General features: G+C 42.6%; 1 protein-coding gene and 1 long non-coding RNA gene across 2 annotated transcripts in view; one reads left to right on the top strand and one right to left on the bottom strand.

Moving 5' to 3' along the window:
• The window catches only part of DRC11 (dynein regulatory complex subunit 11), a 160,049-nt gene that overhangs the window by 33,069 nt on the left and 110,768 nt on the right, over positions 1–16,212 (bottom strand). Inside the window, exons 12-13 of the mRNA XM_084643329.1 lie at positions 4,911–4,972; positions 1,540–1,622 (exon numbers count right to left, since the gene is read on the bottom strand). Of these exons, the coding sequence (XP_084499455.1) occupies positions 1,540–1,622; positions 4,911–4,972 (145 nt within the window). The remainder of the gene's footprint in view (positions 1–1,539; positions 1,623–4,910; positions 4,973–16,212) is intronic.
• LOC311528366 overlaps positions 1–16,212 on the top strand; it is a 90,513-nt gene that overhangs the window by 55,646 nt on the left and 18,655 nt on the right. The window lies entirely within an intron of this gene.

Genomic DNA, 16,212 nt, shown 5'->3' with positions numbered 1-16,212 from the left:
CACCCAGTGTAATGGCTCCTAGGAGGTCAGTGCTGCTTTTATGTAACTTAGAGCAGCCCTGAGGCCACCCTAAGCTATGACAGGAGTCAAACTGACCCCTGAAAGCTTCAGGATCAAGGGATTACAAAGATGGCTCCAAGCCATCATTGCCCCCCCCCCCACCTCTCCAGTTGGTGCACTTGAGGATTTGGTGCTGAGTATTTTATTAAAATTGTGAGAGGATGTTTTGATTTTTACAAAATTCTACAATGTTACCAGCCACTAGCTAGCCTATTGCCCAAGATGGTCTTTCAAAGTGTCTGTGATGGAAATGTCTGTCAGCCATAAACGACCTTGGGAAGGACAGCTGGTAGTGGTTGGGCGAGTGCAATAATAATGAAAAGCTTCCATTACTACTCTCAGCACTCTATGCTCTTTAACGAGTATGCAATGAATAGAATACCAATACCAGCTCATTCTCTAGAGTGGGCAAGCACTCTGTTGGCAATAAGTGCTGCTTTTAACAGTTTATAAAAACATGGCACTTACAGCCGATATGAAAGACTCCCATTTTTCCTGCTTAGATATATACCATATTAATGGCCAGATGCACTGTACGTGCTAGGTACTGACAAGCTCTTTAATTGTGGTCCTTCAAATTAGTGGGTTTTCCCCCTGATATATTGCAGCTTGTTCAGTTTTAGTGAATGTCCCAAAACAATCTCAGAGAGTGTATCAAGCCACTGTAAGATTGCATTTCTTCTCTGAACACTAGCCCCATTGCACTCAGATCTTTCTATGGTGCTTTATCTTGGGGTTTTCTATTTGTGTATGTGAGGCTGTATAATATTGGCTACTATTTTATTTTCTGGAAAATATTTTGGACACAATATAAAACACCATGCCGCTATGCCTTCAGGTTCCATTGTATTGCCTAGCTCCATAGATAGGCACTTCAACAGTACAAATTGTAGATACCGAGCACCTCTGAAAATCAGGCTTCTGTTGATTTGGGTGCCTAACTTTACACACGCAGGTTTAAAAATTTTGTCCCAGAATCTTATTGAAATTGCAACTGTACTTCATTTCATCCTTGACTTGACTGGTCATAGCGATTAGTGAACCTTGGAAGGTTTGCATGTTTCATCAGATAAAACATACAAACACTTGGATGTTCCAAATCCAAATATCTTTGAACTGGAAAACTCCTAGGAAAAGGTTTTCCTGAAATCTTGGTTATGTCTGGACTGTAAATAACATGAGAACAGCTTCTTACGATATTTTGGTACTTCTCTTTCTGGCACCTGACAAATTCAGGAATGACAAAGTAGTGGCATGCAAACATGTTTAAAAATGCAGAAAACAAACCCATATTTCAAATCTTAAAAAGAGGGTTGAATTTATTCTGACTTGCATTTTTGGTCAACTGTTTCATTCAATCTATTTCATCCATCTTTTATAAGCAGCCAAACTGGAGTGCACTATGGATGAAGTGTTCTCATAATATTCAAGATATACATTAGCTCTGATATGTAAGACATTTAAAAATGTGTACATTACCAACATAATCAGAGAGTTTCACTGTCTTGGGCTTTATTAGTAATCCTTCTTCTACTAGTTCCTTGTACAGAGAATCAATGGTCCTACAGACAAGATACATAATTTCAGAAAATTCTAGAGATCTGCAAAAACAGTCCAATCCGTCAGTAACAAAACTAAATGGAACATTTACACATCCTTAGCTTTATAATATATAATTTTTTACTGACCAATATATAATTTGTTGCTGTGAATATTTAATCATTATTGACTTTTATGTGTCATCTGTTATTTGTTCTCCTTCCCCGTTAAGTAATAGTCCTACACTTTTATTTCCTTATATACCACATGATTTCTTATAGCAGTTATGACTACCTATTTCCAGGTGATGAAGATCACTGACTACTGTTGTACTCATTCATTAATACCAATTACTGAGAAATTATTTTAAAATCCGAATAACAGCACATAATGTTATGCTTCTGCAATTAGTAATTCATTAATCTTCCTAGAATTTATTCTGTTTTCAATAGACCAACTTCCACTCCTTTAAGAACATCACATCGTTTATTATACTGGATCAACCAATGGTCCACCTAGTTCAGTATCCTCCCTGATGGGGGCCAGAGCCAAATGTTGTAGAGGAAGGTGGGGAAAAATCATGAAGTGGACAATTATGGAATAACATGTTCATTGAGGAAGTTTCTTCCTATCTCCTGTCAATTTGTGGGTGTCTTTTGCCCTAAGAAATGAGGATTTATACCCTTGAATTTTTTTATCTGTCTAATGTAAATGTGGATTTCTCATTATCTATGTAACTGTCCAATCCTTTTTTCCCCCTTTGATATCCAGCTAAACTCTCGGCATCAATGATATTTTTTGACAGTGAGATCTACAGATTAATTAAAATTGCTTCGAGAAATAATTCTTTGCACACTATAAGTATATTGCCTTCCATTTTAATTGAAGGTCATCGTCTTATATTTTGAGGGTAAATAAGAGTGCCTAACTTGACCTTCTCAAGATCTTTCAATATTTTGTATACCTTTAACATCATCTCTTATTCATCTCGTCTTCAAGCTAAACAGTTCCAATCTGTTCAGTGTCTCATAAGGAAGTCTTTCCATGCCTCTAATAATTTTGGTCACCAATCCTAACTGAGGCATTTCAGTACTACTAAAAAAATACAAATATTTAATAATAGGTATAAGTTGGCCAATAATTTCATGTCTCGTGTGTTTTCAAATAGACATTTCATTCTAAATGTTTGATGTCCACACAGTGCATAATTAATACATAAGCAGTAATAAGGAAATGCAAAATTTAATGTGCCTACAACATTAACGCTGCCACTCGGGTTCTTGTTTTCATAGTTGAATGTGTAACGTGATGATTTTTATGTTAGGTGTATATCACAAAATGTTCAGCAGGCATAATGTGGACAAATAGCACTGCTGTAAGAGCCATAACTCCTGCATTATTATTTTAAATGTGCAAATTTAATGATGCATGAACTGAGTCTCCTCCATGTGGAAGTGTGTTACGCTCAGTCCCTTCTATCAGTTGAAGCCCCTGTGTTTCTCTACCACGTAACAACACACAAAGATAGACATGAACCCTTTTTAGCTATTTCTGGAATTTTACCCCTTCTTCTGAACAGCAGGCGAGACCAATGTGTGAAACTTAATGGCCAAATAAACTACCATAACAAGCTAGCTACTAAAAAGCATATCATATAGTATTAAAATAAGTCACTAATAGCATAGTATTATAATAATTACATATTTTCTGAGTAAGCCAGGCCTAATAGGTGTGGCACCCTGTCCCCCCCATAGAGGTGGGTAGGTCAAGTAGACGTTGATTGTGCTTGTTACAGCCTTGGCTAAGAGAGCTGGGTGTTTTAGATCAGGCAGCAGAGCCTCATGCATTAAGATCTAGAGTCCCAAATTCAATCCTTGATGCTGCTGACCCACCCAGAGGCATCAGCATTACAGCTGTATAAGTGTATGTTTATATATGTGTAAATAAGTATAATAATTGTAAACGTGCATATGCATTTAATTGATAGACCCTGGAGCTGCTATATGGTATGAGAGGTCATCTTCCATACACTTCCATGAAATATGTCTTCAACACTTACTTATTTGGCTTAAGAGATTTAACATTTGAAGCCAAAATAAGACACCATTCTTGATCGATTGTATTGCGGTAGTGCCCAAAGGGCCCAGTTGTGCTAAATCCTATACAAGTGAATAGGACTGGATCATAATGCAAGGCACTTGTTTCCACCAGTGCTGAGCATACTTGTCTCTACAGTGCTCTTAGGCCCTGCTGCCTAGGAGCGCAATCTGTCCCCGTTCCACGCTGCTACTAGATAAATTGGTGCTAGCTGTGATAACTCAGCATAGGTTTTGTATTATATGTACAGGTGAAAAATGGGCAGCTTCTCAGTAGATGTATCATGTGAATGTTGAAAATGCAGGTGTCAAAACATGGAATTTGCTCAAACCCCTCAAGTAAAATAAACTCTGCCCTCAGAACAGAAATATTTAACAAATTGTAAGGTGCCCTCAAGAATTTATGTTGGTCAGACGAGAAATAAGACTGATCTATGACATGTACTTTTTACATGAGAAACAAAGGCTGCTTTATTGCGGTATTTCACTAGGGCTGGCTACAGCCTCTCTTCTCAGGGACTTTAAATTGGATGGAAAATCTGTAGACATCTGAGACTGCCAGGTGTTCCTGCACCTGCTGGTGAGGGGCTGGGGGAATAAAAGTAAAAGGGTCTCGTTAAAGAACTGGGCCCAAGAGCCTGCGAAGACTTACATGCATGCTATGTGTATGCACTGTGAGTAGTCCTAATGGTATCAATGAAGTCTGGGTGTTGAAGTACATGTGTAAGTCTTTACAGGATCAGGGCCTTGGCTTGTACAAACTACTGAAAACAGCATAATTAAAGGGAAACATACACAGCACAGGTCATTATTGTACAATGTACACCATCAAAGCAGCATTTGTTTTGTAATGGGTAGCACTACAAACCTATCAGTCAAGAGGTCATGTAGCATTTACAGACAACACAGAACAAATTTTACTTTGAAATATTGCAAAGAGACTAAAATGAACATTTTGCAAATTCATGATGGGTTTGTTTTATTTCTAGACGTCTGTGGATATTTATAGCTGTTATCCAAATGGTTCTGTTTATTGTAGGGTTCCTCATGAGTGTGAGGCTGTTGGCACTGGTAGGTTGAAATGTAAACCTACCAGTTCTGACACTGTCCTTTTGTAATTAAACAAAACAAAAAGGGTTTGGCAGTGTGGCAAATATAAAGGATACATAATTTTGTCACAATGTAACTCTCAGGATGAACAGGTGCATTCTTTACCTGTCGGGAGTCAAATCTTTCTCCTTCTTTTTCTTCCCACTTTTCTTCCCTTTTTTCTTTTTCTAAGGACCATAAATGTAGACAGTAATTAATGACATAAGTAGTTGGGATGTAGAGCTGAATGCTATTGGAACTGATACGAAGGCCAAAACTTGCCGATCCAACTTTAATAAACCTAAATATGTCAGTATTTGTATTTTCCACTATCTATGTACTTTTATGTGGTCCTCACCAATATAGTATCTGAGGAATAGATTGTATCCTTGCAGCACTCTGTGAGATAGGGAAGTACTATTTCCATTTACAGATGAGAACCTGAAGCACAAAGGAGACCAAGGGTATGTCTACACTACGAAATTAGGTCGAATTTATAGAAGTTGATTTTTTAGAAAGCTATTTTCTACAATCGATTGTGTGTGTCCCCACACTAATGCACTAAGCGCATTAAGTCAGTGGAGTGCATCCACAGTACCCAGGCTAGTGTCGACTTTTGGAGCGTTGCACTGTGGGTAGCTATCCCACAGTTCCTGCAGTCTCTGCCGCCCATTGGAATTCTAGGTTAAGCTCCCAATGCCTGATGGGGCAAAAATATTGTCGCGTGTGGTTTTGGGTACATGTAGTCAGTCACCCCTCCTTCCGTGAAAGCAATGGCAGACAATCATTTCGCGCCTTTTTTCCGTGCGGGCGCCATACTGCTTTCAGCAGATAGTGCAGTAGGACTGATATCCGTCGTCGTCATCCACCACTTCCACTGTCACTCTGCTCTCTTGCTCTCCTGATGCTATGAATGCGCCTCGCAGGTCCTCTATATGACTGTTGTCATCCACCGCTTCTGCTGGCACTCTGCTCGCCTGGTGGTCTCACAGGGCCGCTTCTGCTGTAACTCTGCTGGGCTGCTCTTGTCTCACCATACCACAGCAAGCATGCAGCCCGCTCAGCTGTTGTGCCCTGGCAGCAGACGGTGCAGTAGGTCTGCAAAACTGGTCATCCAACCACCGCTTCCCCTGCAACTCTGCCCTCCTGCAGATGCCATACCACGGCAAGCATGGAGCCTGCTCAGATCACCGCAGCAGTTATGAGCATTGTAAACACCTCGCGCATTATCATGCGGTATATGCAGAACCAGAACCTGCAAAAGCAGGCGAGGAGGCGGTGGCAGCGCGGTGACAAGAGTGATGAGGACAGGGACACAGACTTCTCTCAAAGCACAGGACCTGGCAATTTGGCCATCCTGGTGGCAATGGGGCAGGCTCATGCAGTGGAATGCTGATTCTGGGCCCGGGAAACAAGCACAGACTGGTGGGACTGCATACGTCTGGGATGATTCCCAGTGGCTGCAAAACTTTCGCATGCATAAGGGCACTTTCATGGAACTTTGTGACTTGCTTTCCCCTGCCCTGAAGTGCAAGAATACCAAGATGACAGCAGCCCTCACAGTTCAAAAGTGAGAGGCGATAGCCCTCTGTAAGCTTGCAATGCCAGACAGCTACCCCGTCAATCGGGAATCAATTTGGAGTGGGCAAATCTACTGTGGGGGCTGCTGTGATCCAAGTAGCCAATGCAATCACTGAGCTGCTGCTATCATGGGTAGTGACTCTGGGAAATGTGTAGGTCATACTAGATGGCTTTGCTGCAATGGGATTCCCTAACTGTGGTGGGGCAATAGACGGAACGCATATCCCTATCTTGAGACTGGAGCACCAAGGCAGAGAGTACATAAACTGAAAGGGGTACTTTTCAATGGTGCTGCAAGCACTGGTTGATCACAAGGGACGTTTCACCAACATCAACGTGGGATGGCCGGGAAAGGTACATGATGCTCGCATCTTCAGGAACTCTGGTCTGTGGGAGCGGCTGCACCAAGGGACTTACTTTCCAGACCAGAAAATAACCACTGGGGATGTTGAAATGCCTATAGTTATCCTTGGGGACCCAGCCTACCCCTTAATGCCATGGCTCATGAAGCCATACACAGGTACCCTTGACAGTAGTCAGGAGCTGTTCAACTACAGGCTGAGCAAGTGCAGAATGGTGGTAGAATGTGCATTTGGACGTTTAAAGGCACGCTGGCGCAGTTTACTGACTCGGTTAGACCTCAACAAAACCAATATTCCCATTGTTATTACTGCTCGCTGTGTGCTCCACAATATCTGTGAGAGTAAGGGGGAGACATTTATGGTGGGGTGGGAAGCTGAGGCAAATCACCTGGCCGCTGATTACGCACAGCCAGACACCAGGGTGGTTAGAAGAGCACAGCAGGGTGCGCTGCTTATCAGAGAATCTTTGAAAACCAGTTTCATGGCTGACCAGGCTACGGTGTGACAGTTCTGTTTGTTTCTCCTTGATGAAAACCTGCCCCCTTGGTTCACTCAACTTCCCTGTAAGCCAGCTGCCCTCCCTTCCCCGCTTTGATCACTGCTTGCAGAGGCAATAAAGTCATTGTTGTTTCAAATTCATGCATTCTTTATTAATCCGTCACACAAATGCGGGGATAACTGCCAAGGTAGCCTAGGAGGGGTAGGGGAGGAGCAAAGCACCGGGTGGGGTGGGGGAGGAGAGGAGGAGGGAAGGACAAGGCCACACTGCACTTCAAAACTTATTGAATGCCAGCCTTCTGTTCCTTGGGCAGTCCTCTGGGGTGGAGTGGTTGGGTGTCCAGAGGCTCCCCCCGCCCCTGCATTCTTGGGTGTCTGGGTGAGGAGGCTATGGGACTTGGGGAGGTTACACAGGGGCTGCTGTGGCAGTCTGCTCCTGCTGCCTTTCCTGCACCTCAAGCACACGCTGGAGCATATCCGTTTGATCCTCCAGTAGCCTCAGCATTGCATCCTGCCTCCTTTCATCACACTGCCACCACCATTCCTCTTGATCCCGCCACCTCTCCTGTTGCTCCAGCCATCTATCCTCTCGCGCATCCCTCCTGTCCTCTCATTCATTTTGTGCTTTCCTGGACTCTGCCATTGTCTGCCTCCATGCATTCTGCTGGGCTCTTTCAATCTGGGTGGACTGCATGAGCTCAGAGAACATTTAATTGCGAGTGCGTTTTTTTCGCCGCCTTATCTGCGCTAGCCTCTGGGACGGAGATGCTAGTTGCAGCGTTGAAACATTTGCAGCTGTGGGAGGAAAAAAAGGGAGATTAAAATTGAAAAAGACACATTGGCCATTTAAAAAGAGGGGCTGATGTTTTCGGGTTAACGTGCAGCACAAACCCAACAAACCCCCCCCACCCAATTCTCTGGGATGATCGCTTCACCCCTCCCCCCACCACGTGGCTAACAGTGGGGATGATTTCTTTTCAGCCACAGGCAAACAGCCCAGCAGGAATGGCCACCTCTGATGTCCCCTTAATAAAATTCCCCTATTTCAACCAGGTGACCATGAATGATATCACTCTCCTGAGGATAACACAGAGCGACAAAGAATGGATGTTGCTTGAATGCCAGCAAACACCGGGACCACACGCTGCCATGCTTTCTTATGCAATGATTCCAGACTACGTGCTACTGGCCTGACGTGGTAAAGTGTCCTACCATGGAGGACGCAATAAGGCTGCCTTCCCCAGAAACCTTTTGTGAAGGCTTTGGGAGTACCTCCAGGACAGCTTCATTGAGATGTCCCTGGAGGATTTCCACCCCATCCCCAGACACATTAACAGACTTTTCCAGTAGCTGTACTGGCCGCGAATGCATCCCAAGTCTTCCGGGAAAATTAATAATTAAACATACTTGCTTTTAAACGGTGTATTATATTTACAAAAGTACACTCACCAGAGGTGCCTTCTCTGCCTTCAAGATCTGGGAGCCCAGGTTGGAAGGGTGTTGGCTCCAGGGTGATAAACAGTTCCTGGCTGTTGGGGAGAATGGTTTCTCCACTTGCCTGGTGTGCGCTCTCTTCAACCTCCCCCTCCTCATCATTTTCCTCGTCCCCCAAATCCTCATCCCTGTTGCATGAGACTCCCTTGCAGGAGTCCACGTACAGTTGTGGGGTAGTTGTAGGGGCACCCCCTAGAATTGCATGCAGCTCATCATAGAAGGGGCACGTCTGGGGCTCTGACCCCGAGCGGGTGTTTGCCTCTTGGGTTTTTTGGTAGGTGTGCCTGAGCTCCTTAAGTTTCACGCAGCACTGCTGCGGGTCCCTGTGATAGCCTCTGTCCTTCATGCCCTTGGAGATTTTTTCAAATATTTTGGCATTTTGTCTTTTGGAATGGAGTTCTGATAGCATGGATTCATCTCCCCATACAGCGATCAAAGCCAGTACCTCCCATTCGGTCCATGCTGGAGCTCTTTTGCGATTCCATGGTCATCTCTGCTGATGAGCTCTGCATGGTCACGCCATGGTGGCCAAACAGGAAATGAAATTCAAAAGTTTGCGGGGCTTTTCCTGTGTATCTGGCCAGTGCATCTGAGTTTAGAGTCCTGTCCAGAACGGTCACAATGGAGCACTGTGGGATGGCTCCCAGAGGCCAATACCGTTGAATTGCGTCCACACTAACCCAAATTTGACCCTGTGATGTCTATTTCTGCGCTAATCCCCTCATCAGGGAGGAGTACAGAAATCAATTTTAAGAGCCCACTAAGTCGACAAAAATGGCTTTGTTGTATGGATGGGTACAGGGTTAAATCAATCTGATGCTGCTAAATTCGACCTAAACTCGTAGTGTAGACCAGGGCTGAGTGACTTGCCTAAGGTCCCATAGGATGGCTGTGGTTGAGCCAGGAATTGAATCCAAGTCTCCTGAGTCCCAGACTAGTGCCCTAACCAGTAAACTCCTTCCTGCCTCCTCTTTGTAATGCCTCAGGGAAGAAGTAGCATGAGGTCAGGATAACTAGAGCAGGTCTTCTCTTGGGATTTTCTCGACAGTAACTGAAGCATTATGAGAAGACTACATATTGTGCAAATGGCTTCCTCACAAATTGCAAAACCCCATGGAAAACAAATAAACACAAGTATGGGAATCACATATGCTAGCACTCTCCATAGTCATTAGAAGTCACTAGACACAAATATACTTATCAACATAACAATTAACTAAGGACAGCACTTGGTTAATCCATGTGTGTAACACACAGTGAACTTAGAGCTTGGTGTAGTAGGCCCAGTCCAGCAAAGCACTGAAGCATCAATGTGATTAGTCATGTTGAGGTCAATGAGACTACTCCACACATTTAAAGTCAGGCATGAGCTTAAACGATTAGTTTCCTCAACCCTTGGGAAGAAGAGACTATATAACCTCCTACTCATGCATTTATTTATTATTTTATTGAATTATTCACAAACCCTTATGCAGCACTCCAGTTTAAAAAAAAATCCTATCTAGCTATCTGGAAAATGCTGTGGTTCCCGAAATAAATCAGCAATGATTAGAAATGAGTCTGTTATACCTTTCCAAAGACCGGATCATACTTTAGACAATCTGCTGCTCATATCATCTGTTATTGTTCATAATACAATGTAAATAATCTAGACGTACCCAGAGCTATATAGTTAAGAGACAACTGGAGAAAGCTAATATTTGTAATGGACCTGCATTAGAATAATACAAACATATCCAAATATGCAGAACTATACCACAGACTTATTTATGTAAATAGTCCTAGCAGTGTGTATTGTTTTATAGGACAAGGAACGTTACGCAAACATCTTTAGTGACGGCGTCAGAAAAGTATGTATCACACTGTAGTAGCAACTGGGAGATTGTGGAGATACTGGCTATAATGGGTTATTGCCAGTGCTTCTCTAGCATTGTTTCTTTGTATTTTTTAGGAAATTGGAAGAAATTATAACATCATGGGTACTTATTGGGAAGACAAGATGATTTTTTTTCTTTATAAAGACACTGAACATATGCTGAATTTATTGGCCAACTAGTAACTTTTTCAGGGCATTTTCACCAGTAAACTAACTCAAAAGCTTAAAAAAATATTTGTTTTATGGAAAAAATGTGTTTTCCTAATTAACATCACTGTTTCTGGGAAATCTGGCAAGCACTGAGATAAGAGAGAATATGAATTTTAGACTGTGGCTTTCCTACAAAATATATCTTATTGACAGCTGCTTTTACTGTATAGTAAATGCAAACAGGCTAATCAGTTATGAAAACCTATTTGATTTTACCTTTAAATGTGTCCATCTATTCCATCCCCTAACCTATGTGTCCATCTATTCCATCCCCTAACCATCTATTCCATCTATTCCATCCCCTAACCTATGTGTCCATCTATTCCATCCCCTAACCACTTTGTAGGTGTCCCATTTATTCATGGTTATTTTCCACTTTCTTGCATATCCTTTACTGTATAATAAAACTGCATTTAGTTCTGGCTGATCTAATGGTGCCTCATCTCCATTCCTAAGTGGGGTGCACTCAGGGTCTTGTCTCTTTAATGTGTGATCACTAACCGGGTTATGAACAGTTCAGGTGTTGCTGTAAGCATACACAGAATCAGTCTGCAGCAGGATTCTAGAGCACAAGGTGGAGGAGATCTTAATAGAGACACTTTCCCTCCAAGTCAAAATTGCATTGGCCACTTCCCCTTCATTTGCAATTGTACAACGTACCTGTGGAAGGTACATCAATTGCTTATGTGGACAAGTAGCATGGAGAAAGTACTTCCTGGATTTTTTTAGCTCTCTTTTAAGTGCAGTTCAGGGCCTGGAAAGGAGGGGAGCATCGCCATGTAACCAGCTCTCTCTGAACCATTTGCAAGTGTTTTATGGGCTGCAACTGATCCCTAGATGGCAGGTGAAGAAGCCTTTTCTTCTCATGGAGGGCAGCATGGCAGCATGCTCACTAGCATATTTGTACCATGTCATATTATGCTAACTCACAGGGGACATTAGAGAAGAAGGCAACTTTTTAAAAATGATAGAAGCAGATTCTGAAAGTAATCACAGCAGCTAATGTATCTCCTTTACAGATTGCAAATGATACAGCAATGGCCTTGTGCTACTGCACATTTTCGTAAGTAGTGCAGGGAAATGTCTTCACAGCTCTGTACCTAAGCACTGAGTATCCTAAGGCTATGTCTACACTGCCCCGCAGTTCAGACTATGGGGTTGTGCACCAAAGTGCTGTATTTCCCTTGTGTAGATGCTGCCGGTGCGAACTGAAAGGTTCCTAGTTTATACAAGGTAGTCCTGTCTGAAGGAGGATTACATTAACGGGAACTATGAACTTTTTAGTTCATGCCCACGATGACCACACTGGGCAGTTACAGTGCAGCACTTTGGTGTGCACTGCTGTTCACACCCCTATAGTTCGAACTGCAAGGCAATGTAGACAAGCCCTTAGATGTATCTCCAGTCTTTCTGGCTAATGCTACTGTGGTATGTTGCCACCCAATGTGTTATGTCAGAGATCAATTATGAAACCCTTTTATATTAGAAATATGATACAAGTAACACATACACACACAATCTGAGCCATTTTCTTTCCTCAAACTTTACAGTAGTTTCTTGCTCATTTTTCCTGATCTTTGTTCAATGAATTTGTGACAAATGTTTACAGTATTGGTAAGAATTGACTAACAGTGCCTAGAGAACATGACTTGTGAGGCATAAATGCCCATGAAATAAGAAAACCAAGGGGAGAAGGCAAAGCCAGGACTTGTGTATGCAGCAAGTGTGCTATGTTGGTATAGAGGGCCAGATTCTGATACCCTTACTTGCACTGAATAGCACCTTCTTCCACGGTAGTCCCAATTTCTAAACCTTGCCACTTTTTCTTACATAATATCTCTAAAATCCTGCTTTTCTTTTCTGCCCATGCAGCCAAAGCCCTCATTATTACCACAACTTCCTCTTTTCTGGGCTTGACTGGCACACCTCAAGTCTATTTAGTATGGGTTTTCAATAAGTCACTTCTGTACTTCTGAAAATTTTACCCCTTGTTAAGGTCTTCAGATTACTAGGGCAGCTACATAGGATGGGGCTATTAGAATCCTAATAATGTTGACTCTTGCCTTTGCTCTACCAGCGTTCCCAGCCTGCACCATCCACCAGTCAGCTTTTCTCTCAAACATCTCCATGGCTTCTCCCATGCTGCCCCATATGCATGGGGCAAATTCCCTGATAAAGTTAAAACAGCCAGTATCTTCCTTTAAATCCATCCTTAAAACTCACCTCTGCCCTGCTGCTTACAAACCTAGTCTGCTCATCATGGCTGCACAGATGACAAGGTGCAACTGTGCCTTTTTTCCACCTCCCCACCTCTACAGCCAATTAAAGAAACCCAACCCTCAATCCATTTGACTATTAAGCTGGATCAATTGTTCAAAAGATTAATTTGCTTGAATGTTGCATTCTCATCTCTATCCTCCACCTGTTGGTGTGTTTAGATTGTAAGCCCTTCAGGGGCTCAGGAATGATCTCTCTTCAGTGTTTGTACAGCACTCCGCACAATGGGGCCCGCAATCCTGATGAGAGCTTTTGGGTATTACTTTAGTATAAATATTTAACAGTAATAAAATACTTTCATGGGACTGCTTATGCAGTAAGGCGCTGTTTAGCCTGAGAAGGGTATCTGAGTCTGGCCCAGAATAAGAGGTGATTTGGCTTCTTACCCATCAGGCCCAGCTGATTGATGTATTTTCCTCACAGCCTAATGGCTAATATTCCAAAATCTAATCCACCTGCTCTTTGTCTGTGAGGCAGCGGGTGAATATTTAGGTTCCTTCTGGAACTATTGGGCCAAATGAAACCCTGGTGTAACTCCACAGAAGGGATAAAATAGCCTGTTATCTTCTGGGGGAATGTAAGTGATTTTTGCTCATTTTTCTTTTAGAATGCTAAATGGTATTTAAAAGTCCTGAAATCAATGGCAAGGCTCTGCTTAGAGGTAAACTGTGTGAACTAAGAGGGCTGACAGCTTCCTTCTGGATTTTAATGGGATGTCTGAAGGAATCAAACTTTTAAAATCCAGGGTCATATTTAAGGGCACCTTTGCTGTAATGGGAAAAAAAATATATGCAGCTAAACAGTTTGACAGTGAGAAACAGTCCATTTCCTTACAGTGGCCTTCCCAAGAGTTCAATCTCAATGGTGCTTACACATCTCAGCACATGTAAAGCTGAGCTGCCTCGGAAAAGGGAATTCTGGGAATGATCTATGGCAGGAGTTTTTCCTGATGGATTGAGATCTTTTTTTTTTCTAATTCTTTGCATTTTTTTAACCTCTGACTACTTATTCTAATATGCCACTATAGAGACTGCAATGGGGCTTTCGACCTGCACATCAATTCCTAGTGTGTCTATTCCCTAGTGCCAAAGAGGAATAGCACTAAGATTGGTGGGCTTGCAGTGAATGGTAGTTGTAAAGCAAATAGAAAAAAATCTTTCTAAAAGCTGCAGTAAGAATTCTCAAGAAATATGGCCTCACAAAAATGGAGTGTGCCCCAACAACCCCTATTGAAAAATTTGTTTTATGTCTGGCATCACTTAGTCTTCACTGGCACCATGAAATCTACAAACATTCCCTAGTTTGTATCACCTGCTTCAGAGGCCCTGGCTCCTCTAGGAAAAGGACTGGATGGGTCTGCCAACACTGGCTCTTGATCAAAAAGAAGGGTTACTACTGAATAATTAAGTACTCTTCATCAGCAAGTTGGCAATCTGCTTCCTAACTGCTCCTAGTCTACATTATGCCAATTTCAGAAATCCAAATTCTCAAAAATCCAGTCTAAGGTCCATATGCTTCACTACAGTGACTCAGTGTGTATGAACTGTGGGATATTGTGTACACAAATGAGAACTGAGGTGTCTTAATTGCCATGTGTCCATGCAACTATCCATTTTGTGTGCTGAGTCACTTTAACTGCACGTGCATTTTTGTGCATTGCCTTCCTTCTCTTCAAAGTTACCCCGGCATTTTTTAAATTGGGTCCATATAGTATTCATATATAAATTTTCAAAGATGCCTCAACCTAGCTTTATTAAATTGCCCTTGTAATTTTTTTTGTCAGGTGCAAAGAGCATTCTAAATTTCTAAAAGGGCTGGGATCTAAGTAGAAGTGCTGCCGATAAAGGTATTGGCATGCCCAAACAATTCCAAGAGTGAAACTTCAGCACAAGATTAGGGTTTGTTATTTGCCTTTAGCATTTTAAACTGAAGTGCTGATTCCATCTGTAAATGCTGAATGCCTGTTGTACAAATGTTATCTGGAATTTAAATTCTTGGGTAAAATAAAAGTGCGCATGCAATTCAAAGGAACATGCAATTGTGAAGTTCTTTGCATGCTGTAATGCTGTGAACTACATGTAAACACTATATGTCAGCACTCAAGTTGTACTAGACCATTTCAGAATGCTGTTCTGGTACTTTTTTAGGAGCTGGAATGGTGTTCTGGCACTTCCCTTGGATCTGGGCCAGGCATTCCCTTCTCAGCTGCAGCATGTCAGGCCATCAAGTGCCATTGGCAGGCCCAAACAGGGGGTGCTGGACAGTGGGTCAGCAGAAGGAGCTGGGGACACTACAGCCAGGAGCGGGCAAAGGAGCATAGAGGTGAGGTGGGAGATGTTGGGAGCCGGGTATCAGGGCCACTCAGACAGCAGAACCCACCATGGGGAGCAGGAGTCAGGCACAGCTAGGAGAGGTGGGGGGCAGGACAACTGCAGGGAATCAATCTCCTGCTTCACTGGACCTGGACCTCTCCTAGCTCCTCTACTGCCTTCCTCCTAGCTCCCCTGCTCCCTCCTGGGGCCTCCCACTGCCCTGCATTCCAACCATTCGTTTTTTAGGACTCCAGTACTGCTATATTTGCTGCATTTTAATGGGTCAAATACACTAAAGTAATTTATGCCGCTAACATACTTCCTTTTCCTAAATAAATTTGGTTTAAATTCTCCAATGGTTAGCAGAATACATTTAAATAATATTTACTGAAATGCATACATTTGTGTGTCAGTCAGTTCAGATACTTGACTGATTAGACCAAGATTTCCAAAAGTGACTAGTGATTTTGGTTGTCTTCGTTTTTGGGTGTCCATTTGGAGACAACTTAAAGGGACCTGCTTTCTGAATGGAGGATACTCAGTCCATGGAAAATCTACTAGCTCCCAGTCCCATGCCTTAATTACAAGACCATCATATTAATCTGGATCAAGCAGGCTCAGAATATATGGTCTGATTTTCAAAAGTTCAGAGCACCCTCCATTTCCGTTGGCTTCAGCTGGAGCTGTGGTTTCAGAGTACTCTTGAAAATCAGATCAATATTGTGGGGTTGTTCCCTGAGAATGGTTTGCCTGGTCCTAAAACGTAAAATAAAATAAAAAGTATAAGGGTTGGTCAACACTGAAATCTACAAAGAACA

This window comes from Lepidochelys olivacea (assembly GCF_965140295.1).
Source record: "Lepidochelys olivacea isolate rLepOli2 genome assembly, chromosome: 11".
NCBI lineage: Eukaryota > Metazoa > Chordata > Testudines > Cheloniidae > Lepidochelys > Lepidochelys olivacea.
The sequence above is the reverse complement of the archived record's forward strand: the minus strand, read 5'-3'. Positions and strand labels throughout refer to the sequence as shown.